Here is a 14123-nt window from a genome sequence, read left to right as displayed (position 1 = left end):
GGATCCCGGCAGGGACAATAAAGCTCAGGGACAATAAAGCTCACCTCACCTCTGCTGCTCTGGGGCAGAAAAAGAAAACACTATTTTTGGGACACGGGAGAGCACAGGGGAAGGAAGCCTTCTTCCCGATGACTTCCTTAAACTCTCCTTTAGACCGTTCACTGGCCCGGAGAATACGCATCGATATTTTTCAGCCCGCACCCGCTGGAAGAAAAAAAGTAACTTCACCAATCTTTGACCTCACATTTTCAAAACTTACCTCTGCAACACTTCCTAATGCAAGGTTATTTGACTGCAAGGAGGTCTAGAACAGGGGTGTCAAACTCATTTGTTATGAAGGCCAGATCTGACATAAATGAGACCTTGTTGGGCAGGTCATGTGTGTCATAAAATGTAATGCCAGCTAGCAGAGATATAAACTTTATAAAGGACACAAAAACAAAGGTTTTTTTAACTTAAAATAAAAACATGCTTAAAACATTAGCACTCTTGCAATATTTTGTTTATTTAACAGTATCTGATAACTGACACCTCTTGCTCTGAATTATTGCATCAAAATGTCTGTGCTGTTGCAATTTGAGTATGCTGTTCAGGCGTGTATCTGTAAGCTGCAAACCTACGATGACGCAGCAGCAGCAGAACTGGAAGAAGAAGCAGGAGACAGCCAGTTCCACTGCGGGCCTGAGAGAAGCCCTCTGGGGGCCTGATCCGGCCCCCGGGCTGCATGTGTGACACCCCTAGTCTAGAAACTTACTGTCCTTTTACAAAGGCCTTATAAACAGAGATTCTTTCTATTATCTGTTTAAATTGGACTTTTATGGCTTGTTTTTGCAAGCTCCAATTACAGCCAGGTGTGGACTGCTGGTCAATATTAGTCCATAAGTCAATGACGAGGAGTCTGGAATATAATTCAGCACAGACTCCACCCTTCCTGCCCTTCCACCAGGCCTCTTTCAGTGGGTCCTCTCTTAATTTTTACATTTTGTAACGTCCAGCATGATGAAGGGTCCCGGAGAGCTCAAAAGTCTGCATAATGTTTTGTGTCTATTTGATTGGCCCTAATACAAGGTATTTCCCTGACCTGGACGGCTCAGGTTAGCCCAATTTCATCAGATCTTGGAAGCTAAATCGGGTTGGCCCTGGTCAGTACTTGGATGGGAAACCACCAAGGAAGTCTAGGGCCGCTACGCAGAGGCAGGCAATGGCAGACCACCTCTGTTTGTCCCTTGCCTTGAAAACCCTGCAGGGTCGCTGTAAATTGGCTACAATTTCATGGCACTTAATTATTGCCTTAACTTGGATGGGCCAGGCTTGCCCAGTCTTGTCAGATCATGAAAGCCAGGCAGGGTCGGCCCCGGTTGGTATTTGGATGGGAGACCACCAAGGAAGTACAGGCAGAGGCAGGCAGTGGCAAATCACCTCTGTTTGTCTCTTGCCTTTGAAAACCCCATGGGGGTCACCGAAGTTGTCTGCAACTTGACCACATTTTCCAGCACCAATAAAAGGTATTACATGGATTTCTCTCTTGTTTATGGATTCTGCATGTACCAATATGGCTGTACAACTACAACCCCCCTTCATTAGCCACCCAAAGCAATTTGGAATAAATAGTGGATTTTGAAGCAACAATTCCCAACCCCTCAAATATAAAAGCAATAACGCAGGGGTCTACTTCTAAGCATGTACGTTGTATATTTTCCTTCTCTCTGAGCAATCTACTTGTTAAAACATATGTGCCTAAAACAGACTAGGATAAAAGGCATAGGTCCCTTCCCATGTTTACAATCCACCTAATGAGAGAAACCCCCCCCCCCACACAAACCTCTCTCTGGGTTTAGGAACTGGCCTTCCCGACCAGAGAATGTAGCATTCATACAAATTTAAGTCTATCTGTGCATCTTTTTTCTAGAAATTAACCACTGACTGTAGACACTCATGAAATTAGGAAGGGGACTGAAAACAAATCAGCCAGTATCATAATAGGTAACGGTAAAGGTTTCCCTTGCTCGAAAGCCAGTCGAATCTGACTCTAGGGATGCGGTACTCATCTTCGTTTTCAAGCCGAAGAGCTAGCGCTATCCAAAGACTTCTCCGTGGTCATGTGACCGGCATGACTAGACGCCGAGGCACATGGAACGCTGTTACCTCCCCTATCCCTATTTAGCTACTTGCAATTTATTGCTTTTGAATTGCTAGGTTGGCAGGAGCTGGGGCCAGAGACGGGAGCTCACTCCGTCACGTGGCACTCGGGTCTCGAACTGCTGAACTGCAGACCGGTCTTAACCACTTGAGCCACCATGCCTCTGTATAAATCCATGGTGCGGCCTCATTGGGAATACTGTGTACAGTTCTGGTCACTGCACCTCCACAAAGATATTACAGAATTGGAAAAAGTGCAGAAAGGGGCTACTAAAATGATTAAGGGGGTGGAACACCTTCCCTATGAAGAAAGGTTAAACAGGTTAGGGCTCTTTAGCTTGGAGAGACAACGACTGAGGGGTGAAAGGATAGAGGTTTACAAAATTATGCATGGGATAGAGAAGCTAGAGACAAAAATACTTTTCTCCCTTTCTCCCTTCTTCACCCAAAGAATTATTAAGACGTGGAATTCACTGCTGCAGTAAGTGGTGGTGGGTACAAGCATAGACAGCTTCAAGAAGGGATTGGATAAATATATGGAGCAGTGGTCCATGAGTGGCTATTAGCCACAAGGTATAGATAGGAACTCTTATGTCTGGGGCAGTGATGCTCCGTATTCCTGGTGCTTGGGGGGCAAGAGTGGGAGGGCTTCTGGAGTTCTGGCCCCACTGGTGGACCTCCTGATGGCAACTGGGTTTTGGCCACTGTGTGACACAGAGTGTGGGACTGGATGGGCCATTGGTCTGATCCAACATGGCTTCTCTTATGTTCTTAAATTCCCAAACACCCCTAATTCAGGGTAACAGGAGTCAGGTCTAAACTGTAGCATCTGTTTCCAGTGCTGCAGCCTGGACTTCACTCATAAGGAATACTTTAAAATGGAGGAGAAGAATTTTATGCTGCTTTGGATCCCCATTAGGGAGAAAGGCCGGGTATAAATGAAGTCAAGGAATCAACACATTTTCTTTCACCATTGAGTAACCACAGCCAGACCTGTACATCAGGGCCCCCCTGGTAAGAACACAGACACAGGATGCTCTTTGTTTGGAACTTCACCATTGTCCAGTGTGGATAGCTTGGCAATTAACTGCACAACTTCTGTTTGTTTTCTAGACTGAATTATTGCAAAGATCAGTTCACAAATATGATGACTGGTAACAGCCAGGTTTCAGAAGCCCAGGAGGCCAGAGAAAGGGCTTGATGCATCCTCCAGCTGGCTAGAGGGTGTGTGCATGTGTGAGTGTGGGTGCATGTGAATTTGGCTGAGAGAGACTGGATATAAATGCAGCCAACGGCTACACAGAAGGCATTTGATTTGACTCCTACGATGTTGCAATATTGCTCCTTGGCAAACTTCTTGCCTTTGCCTTCCCACCGCATCTCAAGCTGCTAGACCAGCTTGTGTGCAAGGTGCAGTCTGTAGCAACATTCTGCGACCCAAAGAACTCTGCAGCAATTCCCACCCCCTACTCCGTACCTCTTTCATTACTATTTTTTTGCTGTCAATCACAGCTGACTTATGGAGGTCAGAGCAATAGTTGTTCAGAGGTGGGTTGCTATTGTCGGACTCTGGGTGCGTTCAGACAGGGCATTTCCAACGGTATAGGTGCCGGTTGGAATCGGTGTACTTACCGGCGTTCACACGGTGAACATCTGCCTTCCGTCCCTAACCGTTGCAAAGAGCTTTAAACCGTTGTATTCTGCCACTAGGTCCCCAAGTGGTGGTATCCTGAATGCAACGGTTGTAATCGCTTTACCCCCCCGTCTGATTGCTTTCCACCGTTGTAGAGCCACTTCTGTTCGGAAGCCCGAGGCTTCCGATTTTCGCCTGCCATTTTGTAGGTCGGCAATATGCGCTTGGGTGAAGCTTCGCCCCGGCGTTTGTTTAAAAAAGAAAAGAAAAGGTCCTTAGTTTAATGTTTTAGAGGAGTCCGGGACCTCAGGGAGGCAAGTTTGCTCTTTAAACTTTAAAGGTAAATCCTGTCTTCAGGGCATGCTTTTCAGGACGGGGTGTTTTGCGCATGCGTGAAGATCGCCATTCTGTGGATGGCTGCCTATGCGCATGTGCAAACTGAGTTTAAAAAAAAATGCCGACGCCCGCTGTGTGTGAACGGGCATACAGCAATGGGCTCCGCAGACAGGAGGTAAGTGTGATCGCGTTTCAGCCAGCATAAACTGCAACGGTTCCAACCGGTACAGTTTATGCCGGCTGACACACCCCGTCTGAACACACCCTCTGTGTGCCATGACCCTAGTACTCCTAGCACGTCTCCCATCCAAACACTAGCCAAGGTTGACCCTGCTTAGCTACATAACAACATAACAGAAGCCCATGTTAGACCAGGCCAATGGCCTGTCCGGTCCAATAACTCTGTGTCACACAGTGGCCAAAACCCAGGGGCCATCAAGAGGTCTACCAGTGGGGCCAGAACTCCAGAAGCCCTCCCACTGTGGCCCTCCAAGCACCAAGGATACCGAGCCTCTCTGCCCCAGAGTGTTCCACCTATATGTTGTGGCTAATAGCCACTGATGGACCTCCACTCCATATATTTGTCCAATCTCTTCTTGAAGCTATCTATGCTTGTAGCCAGGGCTATCTTTGGGTAGGAATGAAGTTCTGGCTGGCCTCAGATTTGGCCATGGCCACTACAGCCAAAACCTCTATGTGTGTGGCTACAGAGGGAAGGCCTGGAGAGCGGACCCCCCCACTCTTGAGGCGGGCGGGCATGCCTTCCCTGGCCTGTCCAAGGACTGGCTTGCCCAGGCTCCCCACAACCGCCTTCCCTTCCCTTCAAGGGGGGGCTTGCCCAGGCTCCCTGCAGCCGCGGGGTGCCTAGGCAAGCCAAGGGAAGGCATGAGGTGTGGCCTAATATGCTAATGAGTTTCTGCTGTTGGGTGTGGCTTATTATGCTAATGAGTTCATGCTGGGCTTTTTCTACAAAAAAAGCCCTGCTTGTAGCTGTCACTACATCCTGCGGCAGTGAATTCCACATCTTAATTTCCCTTTGGGTGAAGCACTTCCTTTTATCTGCCGACTTCTAATTGATTTCACTGACTGCCCACAAGTTCTTGTATTGTGAGACAGAGAAAAAAGCACTTCTTTCTCTGCTTTCTCTATCCCATGCATAATTTTGTAAACCTCTATCGTTTCTCCAAGCTAAAGATCCCTAACCTCTTTAACCTTTCTTCACAGGGAAGGTGTATCATCCCCTTAATAATTTTAGTTGCCCTTTCCCAGTGCTATGATATCTTTAATATAGCAGCTTCCGAAATCTGATGGGATCGGGCTAACCAGGCTCTTTCACTTTCAGACCCAAAATATTTCCAAGCTTCGGAGTGTGCACAAGAAAGCGGCAGCCTGCCAAGGAAGAATGGAGGCCCAGGGAGGCTAAGAAGCGAGCCGGGTCTGTGGGCTGCCTCTGTCTGCCTGGGAAGGCAGGAAACCGGATGCCGGGACGTGGCACTGGAGCGCCTTTGGTACAGGAGGGCTGGGGCAGTGGCTGGGGTGGGTGGGGGACCTACCTCATTAGCGAAGGAGGTGGGGAAGAGAGAGGGGGAGGAGAGAACCGTAAAGAAAGACCGAGAGCTGCTGCTGCTGACAAAGGCACATCTTGCTCATTGGACACCCTGCCGGAGAAGGCTCAGGTTTAAAGGGCCAGAGCACCACAAAACAGAAGAGGGCAAGAGGGTAAAGAAACAGGCACACAAAGAAGAAAATCAGATGTTGTTTGCTGACGAATGCAACATCCTTGGGTGCCAGAAAGACACGGGTGGAAAAATCCCACGTTGAGTGGCCGAAGTTGCTTCGTACAGTCCAGGGGCACCTTTAAGACCAACAAAGTTTAATTCTGGGTATAAGTTTTGTGCGCATGCACACTTCTTCAGATACTGATGAGAGCGGGCTAGCCTGATCAGACCTTCGGGTCTCTGAAGAAGTGTGCATGCACACGATACCCAGAATTAAACTTTGTTGGTCTTAAAGGTGCCAATGGACTCAAACTTTTCAGTTCAGTTCAGTTCAGTGAATTGTTAATACGGTTCAAGACCAGCATGAAAACAGTTAAGACATTACTTCAAGATCATATAAATATACAGTATACAATTTTAAAAAATTAAAAATTAAACAAATATTAAAAATTACCGCATCTAATTATTAGAATCCAACTGCACCTCTTAATTGCTTCCTGGCAAATTTTACAAGTTGCTGCAAAAAAATCTTTGTTTTGCTGCTTCAGAGCTATCTACCGGGATCTATAGCAGCAGTGTAATTGTTACAGCATGGTGGAGGGCAGGCCTGGGGAGGCCCGGGTTCAAACCCCCACTCACCATGAAACTTTCTGGGTGACCTTGGGCCAGTCACAGCCTAACCTACCTCGCAAGGTTGTTGAGAGGATAAAATGAAAGAGGGGAGGGCCACACGCGCGACTCTGAACTCCATGGAAGAAGGGTGAGATAAAATGCCCCAAATACACAAATGCAAAGCCCTTCTGTGTGGGAGTTTGCAAAACAAGCCCCCCAAAATGCACCTTGGTGGATGGTTACACAGGGCAGTCTCACAGGTAGATGTGCAAGATCTCTGTGCAAGATCGCCAGATGAGATGGTTCACTGGGGAAGGGGCAGGCGTTTTGAGAGGCCTTTGAACCCCATCTGGAGAATGAACTGCAGAATGCTGAGATCCCAGCAACTGAAATTGACAGGGCTGATCCTCGCTCAAGGCAATTTTGGCTCCAGATGACAGAGGTTGTACTGCTCAAACTGGAGATCGCTCCCAAGCACGAAAGAAAAGAAAGAAAAAGACGGAAGGTCTTCTGTGTTTAGCTTGCCACGTCTCAGCTACCAGGCTGGAAGTAAGACGACTCTTTCACGCGGGTGATAAAGTGGGACAATTTGAGGGTTTCGCTTTGGGATCAGGAAGGAATTTTTCTCCAGACCAGATTGGCCAGGAATCCTGCAGGTTTTCTGCCTTCCTCTGGGCACAGAGCAGGAGTCACTGGGGGAGGGGGGGCAGTACCATAGTTGTGAATTTCCTGCATTGTGCAGAGGGTTGGACTAGATGACCCTTGAGGTCCCTTCCAGCTCTATGTTGCTACGTCTTCACTTTGTAGATGCACAATACCCATTTGGGAACATGTGAAGCCGCTTTATACCGAATCAGTCCTCTGCTCCATCAAGGTCAATATTTCCTACTCAGACTGGTAGAGGCCTTCCAGGATCTTAAGTACAGGGCTTTTTTTATATATATAAATTTTTAATATTTCAAAAGACATGAACAATAAAGCTTGAGACAGTCATACAAATCACTATGGTCAAGTAAAGAATGAAAGCAGTATAACATGGGGACATAGAATGACACCCTCCCATGACCCACTTAAACAATCAACTCCCCTTGTTCCACCTTTTCCAAAAATAAGGACCATTTATCTAAGGAACTATACAATTCCCACTCACTCCGAGAAGCGTCAAAATAAACAGTACATTTTTCCAACATGAAATAGTCCCAGACAATGGAGACCCAGGAGGCAACCATGGGCGGGTTAGTGCTCTTCCAAAATCGGGCTATAGATGATTTTGCAGCTGTGAGCAGAACGTTAATTAACTTTTCATTACAGGAGGTTCATCTGACGACCAGTGGCCAAGAAGGAGGAACGCCGGGTCTAAAGGTAAGTCCACTCCTGTTATCGTATAAATGAGGTGTATAATTGACGACCAGAATTGCTGTACGTGATGGCATTCCCCCCCCCAAAAAAATGAAGTACAGGCCTTCCATTTCAGCTATTGCTTGGCCCTTCTAAACTGGGGATTGAACATGAGACCTTCTGCCTACCAAGCAGATGCTCTACCACTGAGCTATGGCCCTTCTCAAAAAGAAGTCACAGCCTATTACAGCTCTCCCGTGGGGGAGAGGCACGTGTTGTGACCATCACAAACAGTGATCCGGAAAGGAAATGTACATGTGATCAATGCTCCCTCTAAGGTGTGGAGTCTTAGCAAAAATTCTACTTTGTGAGCTACTGGCATTAAAGTTGTGAGCAAGCGATTTGGCTGCTGCCTAAATTAGTTCGCTCTGGAGCCATCCTTCCTGGGCTAAGACAAAAATCTGTGAGCCGGAGGCTAAAGAACTGTGAGCTGGCTCACATCAACTCAGCTTAAAGGGAACACTGCACGTGATACACATAACGGGCTATTCTCTCTACAGATTTAAATTAATGCTGGGGAACTGCAGTCGGTCACTGTCTGAAGCACTGTTGTATACATGTATGCAGAGAGCAAAAGTTCTGCATCTTTCTACAGCAGAGTCATGGTGGCTCCTGTACAGAAGTACTTTCTCTGTGGGAAGCTTTTAAGACAAGAAGAGGCACTTAGAAAAAGGCCCCTGGGGGGAGGAACACACGAGGCTGCCATATACCAAATCAGGCCATTTACCCCTCCAGGCCAGTACTGTCTCCTGACAGTGGCTCTCCAGGGTCTTAGGTGGGGGTCTTTCCCATCACCTGGCCCTTTTATCTGCAGATGCCAGGGATGGGACCTGGGACCTGCTGCACGCCAAGCAGATGTTCTACCACTCAGCTACAGCCCCTCCTGAGAGCATGGCTTTAGCGTTTTACAGACAACTTTAAGCCTCAGTTCAAAGATGATCCAGAAAGTATGAGCTTGGAAACTGGTCTGGTGTTCAGTGGAAGCCACAAGATTTTGTTTGTTTTTTGTTCATTTGAGGGACTGAAAGGGGTTTTGGCTCAGAGGCAAAACACCTCTGGCTGACAGATGCTGATGAACGGTCAGCAGGGGAGGGCAGATTGCCAGTGGCCTCTACAGAGACTTAAAACGTCTCTGCAGGCCACTGTTAAAAGACAGTACAGGTGGGCGATTCTGGAGGGTGTCATCTTCAAGATCAACGATAAAAGAGAGAAGATAGATTCCACTTTTAAAGCTAAAGAGTTTTTGCGGTGCCAGCTGGGAACGGAGGAAGAGTCCAAGGAGGAAGAAACGAAATCTAGTGACTCTGCCATCTCTGGAATGGAAGAGGACTCCGCTGCAGAAATGGGTGCAAGTGCTGCTAGAGTTGTATACGATTTTAGAGACAGAAAGCCGAAGTAAAGGAAGAAGGACTCAGAAAATAGCCTTTTGAAGCTAAGAATAAGAAGATGATCAGAAAGTTCTCTCATAACAACTAACATATTAACATATAAACATTGAAGCTGAGATAAACAAGAACTCTACAAGTATATTGTGATACTCTACAAGTATATTGTGATATTAACCTCCTCTTGGGGTTTTAGTAGTGTGGTTATCTTTCCTTTATCCCTAGATGTAGTTCCCGTCCTGATATTTTCTTTGTAGTTTTGTAGTTTATTGAAAAATAAAAATACCCCTTTTGGGTTTAAAAAAAAAAAAAAAGACAGGATGCTGGACAAAATGGACCACTGGCCTCATCAAGCAGAGCTACTCCAACGTTCTACAGAAGGACCTCTTTAGGATTTGTCCCTATGTCCCTTACTTCCCGGAACAAAAGGTTAGGGTTAGGCAACTTACGGCAACCCCGTACGGTTTTCAAGGCAAGAGACGAACAGAGGTGGTTTGCTGTTGCCTGCCTCTACATAGCAACCCTGGTCTTCCTGGGTGTTCTCCCATCCAAGTACTAACCACGGCTGACCCTGCTTAGCTTCCGGGATCTGACGAGAACGGGCTAGCTTGGGCCATCCAGGTCAGGACAGAGATGCTCAGAGGTGGTTTGCCACGGCCTGCCTCTGTTTGGCAACCCTGGACTTCCTCAGTGGTCTTCTAACCAGGATCATCCCTGAGTAGCTTCTGAGATCTGATAAAATGAGGCCGCCCTGGGCCATCCAGGTTAGAAAAAGAAATGCTGAGCCTCAAACCTCTTTGGAGACAGCACACAGTCTGGTGACGTTTTGGGTGGGGCTTAATAAAAGGTAGTAAGACGTAGCCTTTGTTTCTGATATTTGCTTGAAGACCAACGAGACAACCTATGGTCTAAAAACTCTTCTGCAGCCCCCCACCTCATGTAAGGGGACTCCACAGTTACTCAGTAATGGAAAAAAAGCACTCTGTAGCCAATCAGGAGTATTTTCATCCATACACTGCAGGGCTGAATTATGGGGCTGCAAAGAGGCTAAGACCGAGTCCGCGTTTAGGCCCTGACCAGGGCCGGCTCACCCACTAGGTGAACTAGGCATTCGCCTAGAGCGCTGGGCCCTGGATGGGGCGGCGGGCCCTGGATGGGGTGCGGGGGAGGCTTCAAAAGCCCGTGCACCATTGCTGCTCTGCTCCTCTGGCAGCGCTGGTGCTGCTGGGCGAGCTGGCAGAGGGCGCGGCGGCTGAGGAGGTGAAAGGCGAGGCGGAGTGAAGGGCCAAGTACAGAGGGGGCGCCGAGGCGGGGAACCAGCGTGCCAAAGTTGCCTCAGCTGCTGCCTGCCAGGGGGCGCCCGGCTGCCTGGTTCGCCTCCTGCCACCGCCCTCCACTGTCCGACTGGCCTGGCTGCCGCCTTGCCACTCGCTTTTGTCTCGCCCCACCGCCACTGGCGGTGGCAGGAGGCAAACCAGGCAGAGGCTCTGAGGCAGCCAGAGACGCATCCAGGAGCTGGCTAGCTAGGCGGAGAGGAGCGCTCCGGGCGCGGGGTGACCAGGAAGTTTCCACTGCCCCTCCGGACCGCCCCCCGCCAGCACCAAAATCTTCCCCAGTCACAAAAAAGGGCTCCTTAAACCAGCTTGGGCCGCCACGCACGAAAGCCCGCTCCTCTGCTCGCCCCGCCGCTGGCTGCTTTTCCACAGCTCAGTTTGCTGCGCGGGCCTGGCTCTCTGGGGGGCAGGCCTGCGAGGAGGAAGAGGCGGGGGGGGGAGCCCCCCTGTGCCCACTTTTTTTTGGCCCACAAGGACAGTGGAAGATTCGGATGGGTGTGTGTGTGACCGCAGTAATCTCCCCCCCCCTCTGGCGTTCCTTGCCTTGTTCCCGTGAGAGGCACCAGGGAAGCAGCCACCCCCCATGTCACCTGAGAGTTGGGCTCCTCCCTTGCCCCCCTCCCAGGGATTGGAGGAAGGCCCCTCAGCCTTGCCCGGACCGCAACCTCCAGGCACCGGAGCCATTGGCAAGTACCACCGGGCCCTCCTGTAGCTCGGGGGGGGGAGAAGAAGGGGCCCGTGCACCCCGAGGGAAGCAGCCAAGGTGTGGTGTGCACTCCTTCTCCCCAGGCCCCACCTGGAGGTTGGCAACTCCATAATTGGTGGGCACAGGGGGGGCGCCAGAAGGTAGCCCCGCCTAGGGCTCAAAAAAACCTTGGACTGGCCCTGGCTCTAAGGCCTACACCAGATGGTGTGATTCTGGGCCGTGAGCAAAACTCCAGGATGGGCCCCCAAAATAACTGCCACCACCCCACCTCCCCACCACTCCTCCTGCTGGAGACAAGCAAGGGGCAACCCTCACCCTGTTTAAAGAGACTGGGAGCCTTTGCTAGTAGCTGGTGGCCCAAGACTTGGACAGAGTGGGCATGAGTGGTTGTCCTTGCAAGTACGCCAGCCCAAGCCCCGGACGAGGGTTTCCAGGTCCCTTTGAGATGCCGGCAGGGCGTTAAAGGGGACGTTCCAGGAGCAGGAAGCATCACCCCCCCATCTGCTGATGTCACAGGAAGTGACACAGGCAAATCAGGGGTGGCACTCTGGTTTTGGGGAACAACTCTATGATAAAATCACCCTAAAACTATAGAGTTTTACCCAAAAACCAGAACGATGCCCCTGGGGTAGGGGATTTCCTCCCGCTGGCCAGCTGTGGGCAGGAGACCGCTAAACCAGGGATCCCCCTCCCCCAACTAGGGACTGGCAACCCTACCCCAGACAGAACAGGTGTAAGTGACCACAGTGGGAGTCTGGTCTTTCCCCCCTTCCACCAGAGGGATGGAGCCATGGGCAATCGGACACCCACAGCACAGGACAGCTGACCCTACTGCCCTTTGGCTAAGACCACCCCTGGCCTACACACTTGGAAATCTGCTCCATTGAAACAATCCATGCCTATTACAATAATTCAGCACAAACCAGTCTATGCAGGCCTACCAGTGGGGAACCGGGCCCCACACTCCTCATCCACTATGCCAAACCACCACATCTCAGGCCTTCAGACAGAGACACCCCACCCCCCAGCTGAATGACTGCCTCCCCGTCACAAGCGTAGTATTCCCTGGCGGTCTCCCTTCCAAATCCTTATTGGGGACGACCCTGCTTAGCTTCTGAGATCTGACAGAGATCGGGCTAGCCTGGGCTCTATGCCACTGTTGCTCTTGTGCTCTTGACAAGAGCTTAAAATCAGTGCTCCCTCTAAGCTGTGGAGTCTTGTGACCAAAAATTCCACTTTGTGAGCTACTGGCATCAAAGTTGTGAGCGAGCGATTTGGCTACTGCATCAATTAGTTTGACCCGGAGACATCCTTCCTGAGCTAAGACAAAAATGTGTGAGCCGTAGGCTAAAAAAACTGTGAGCTAGCTCACACTAACTCGGCATAGAGGGAATACTGCTCTTAACAACTACGCCACTCTTGTGCTCTTGACAAGAGCTTAAAATCAGTGCTCCCTCTAAGCTGTGGAGTCTTGTGAACAAAAATTCCACTTTGTGAGCTACTGGCGTCAAAGTTGTGAGCGAGCAATTTGGCTACTGAATCAATTAGTTTGCCCCGGAGCCATCCTTCCTGAGCTAAGACAAAAATGTGTGAGCCGGAGGCTAAAAAAACTGTGAGCTAGCTCACACTGACTCAGCTTAGAGGGAACACTGCTCTTAACCACTACGCCACCGTGACTCTTGTGCTCTTGACAAGAGCTTAAAATCAGTGCTCCCTCTAAGCTGTGGAGTCTTGTGAATAAAAATTCCACTTTGCGAGCTACCGGCATTAAAGTCGTGAGCCAGCGATCTGGCTGCTGCATAAATCAGTTTGCTCTGGCAGCCATCCTTCCTGAGCTAGGACAAAAATGTGTGAGCTGGAGGCTAAAAAACTGTGAGCTAGCTCACACGCTCAGCTTAGAGGGAACACTGGTCAGGGCTTGCGTGCAAACTTACAGGGAAGCCAAATCGACCTCAGTCTTTAAGATGCCACCACGCCTCCTGTTTCTTTTTACTGCAACAGAAGGATCCCATGCAGAATAACACAGGAATTGAGAGGGGTGTGTGGAAAGCGCCCTCAAGTGACATCTGACTTATGGCAACCCTTTATGGGGTCTTCAAGGCAAGAGACATTCAGAGGTGGTTTGCCATTTCCTGCCTCCCAGTTATGACCCTGATATTCCTTGGTGGCCTCCTGTCCAAATACTGACCAGTGACACCCTGCTTAGCTTCCGAGATCTGACGAGATCTGACTAGCTTGGGCCACCCAGGTCACACTGAGTTTATCCCAACAACACTTATCCCAACATGCATTATCATCTACGGTTACCATAATTTGAAAAGCAAAAACAGAGGCCATATTTCCCAACTGACTACTTCAAACAAGAGATCCCAGTGACAAATCTCTTTTAAAATACCCCTAACTCCTATTTAAGCTAATCACAAGGAATATTCCTAACCTTCCAACCCCAAAAGAGGCCACTTTCATTAGTGTTTTTTTAAAAGCCCCAAAGAGGAGGGCCACCCAAAAAAGAAGGCCAGGTCCTCTAAAAAGTGGGCATCTGGTAACCTTATTATTACCATCCCTCCTCCATAGGCTCGCTGACCTCAGTGGGCCTCAGGCACAGGGCCGGGCTGCCCGGGCGGCCTTCGGAGGGCGCCGCCGCTCACCTTGTAGAGCGCGTAGTGCAGGTAGAGGTAAGGGGTGCGCCGCTGGAAGTCCCGCAGGGTCTCGGCCGGCGGGTAGCGGAGCTGGAAGGCGGGCAGGCCGCGCTTGCATCGCCGCAGGCAGGAGGCGCGCTGGAGGACGCGCCCGAAAAGGTCCATCTCCCGAAGCCACTCGTCCGCTGCGCCGCCGGACAGCAGCTCCCCGAGCGCCGCGCCC

At 49.8% G+C, this 14123-nt stretch overlaps 1 protein-coding gene across 1 annotated transcript in view; it reads right to left on the bottom strand.

Moving 5' to 3' along the window:
- P3H4 (prolyl 3-hydroxylase family member 4 (non-enzymatic)) overlaps window positions 1-14122 on the bottom strand; it is a gene marked incomplete at both ends in the record, with an annotated part of 30195 nt that extends 16073 nt beyond the window's left edge. Inside the window, one exon of the mRNA XM_015422495.1 lies at window positions 13910-14122. Within this exon, the coding sequence (XP_015277981.1) occupies window positions 13910-14122 (213 nt within the window). The remainder of the gene's footprint in view (window positions 1-13909) is intronic.
- Window position 14123: the final 1 nt, after the last annotated feature.

The sequence above is a fragment of the Gekko japonicus genome, unplaced genomic scaffold, assembly GCF_001447785.1.
Source record: "Gekko japonicus isolate JY-2015 unplaced genomic scaffold, Gekko_japonicus_V1.1 scaffold1255, whole genome shotgun sequence".
In the NCBI taxonomy this organism is placed as follows: Eukaryota; Metazoa; Chordata; class Lepidosauria; order Squamata; family Gekkonidae; genus Gekko; species Gekko japonicus.
This window is presented reverse-complemented; position numbering and strand designations above follow the sequence as displayed.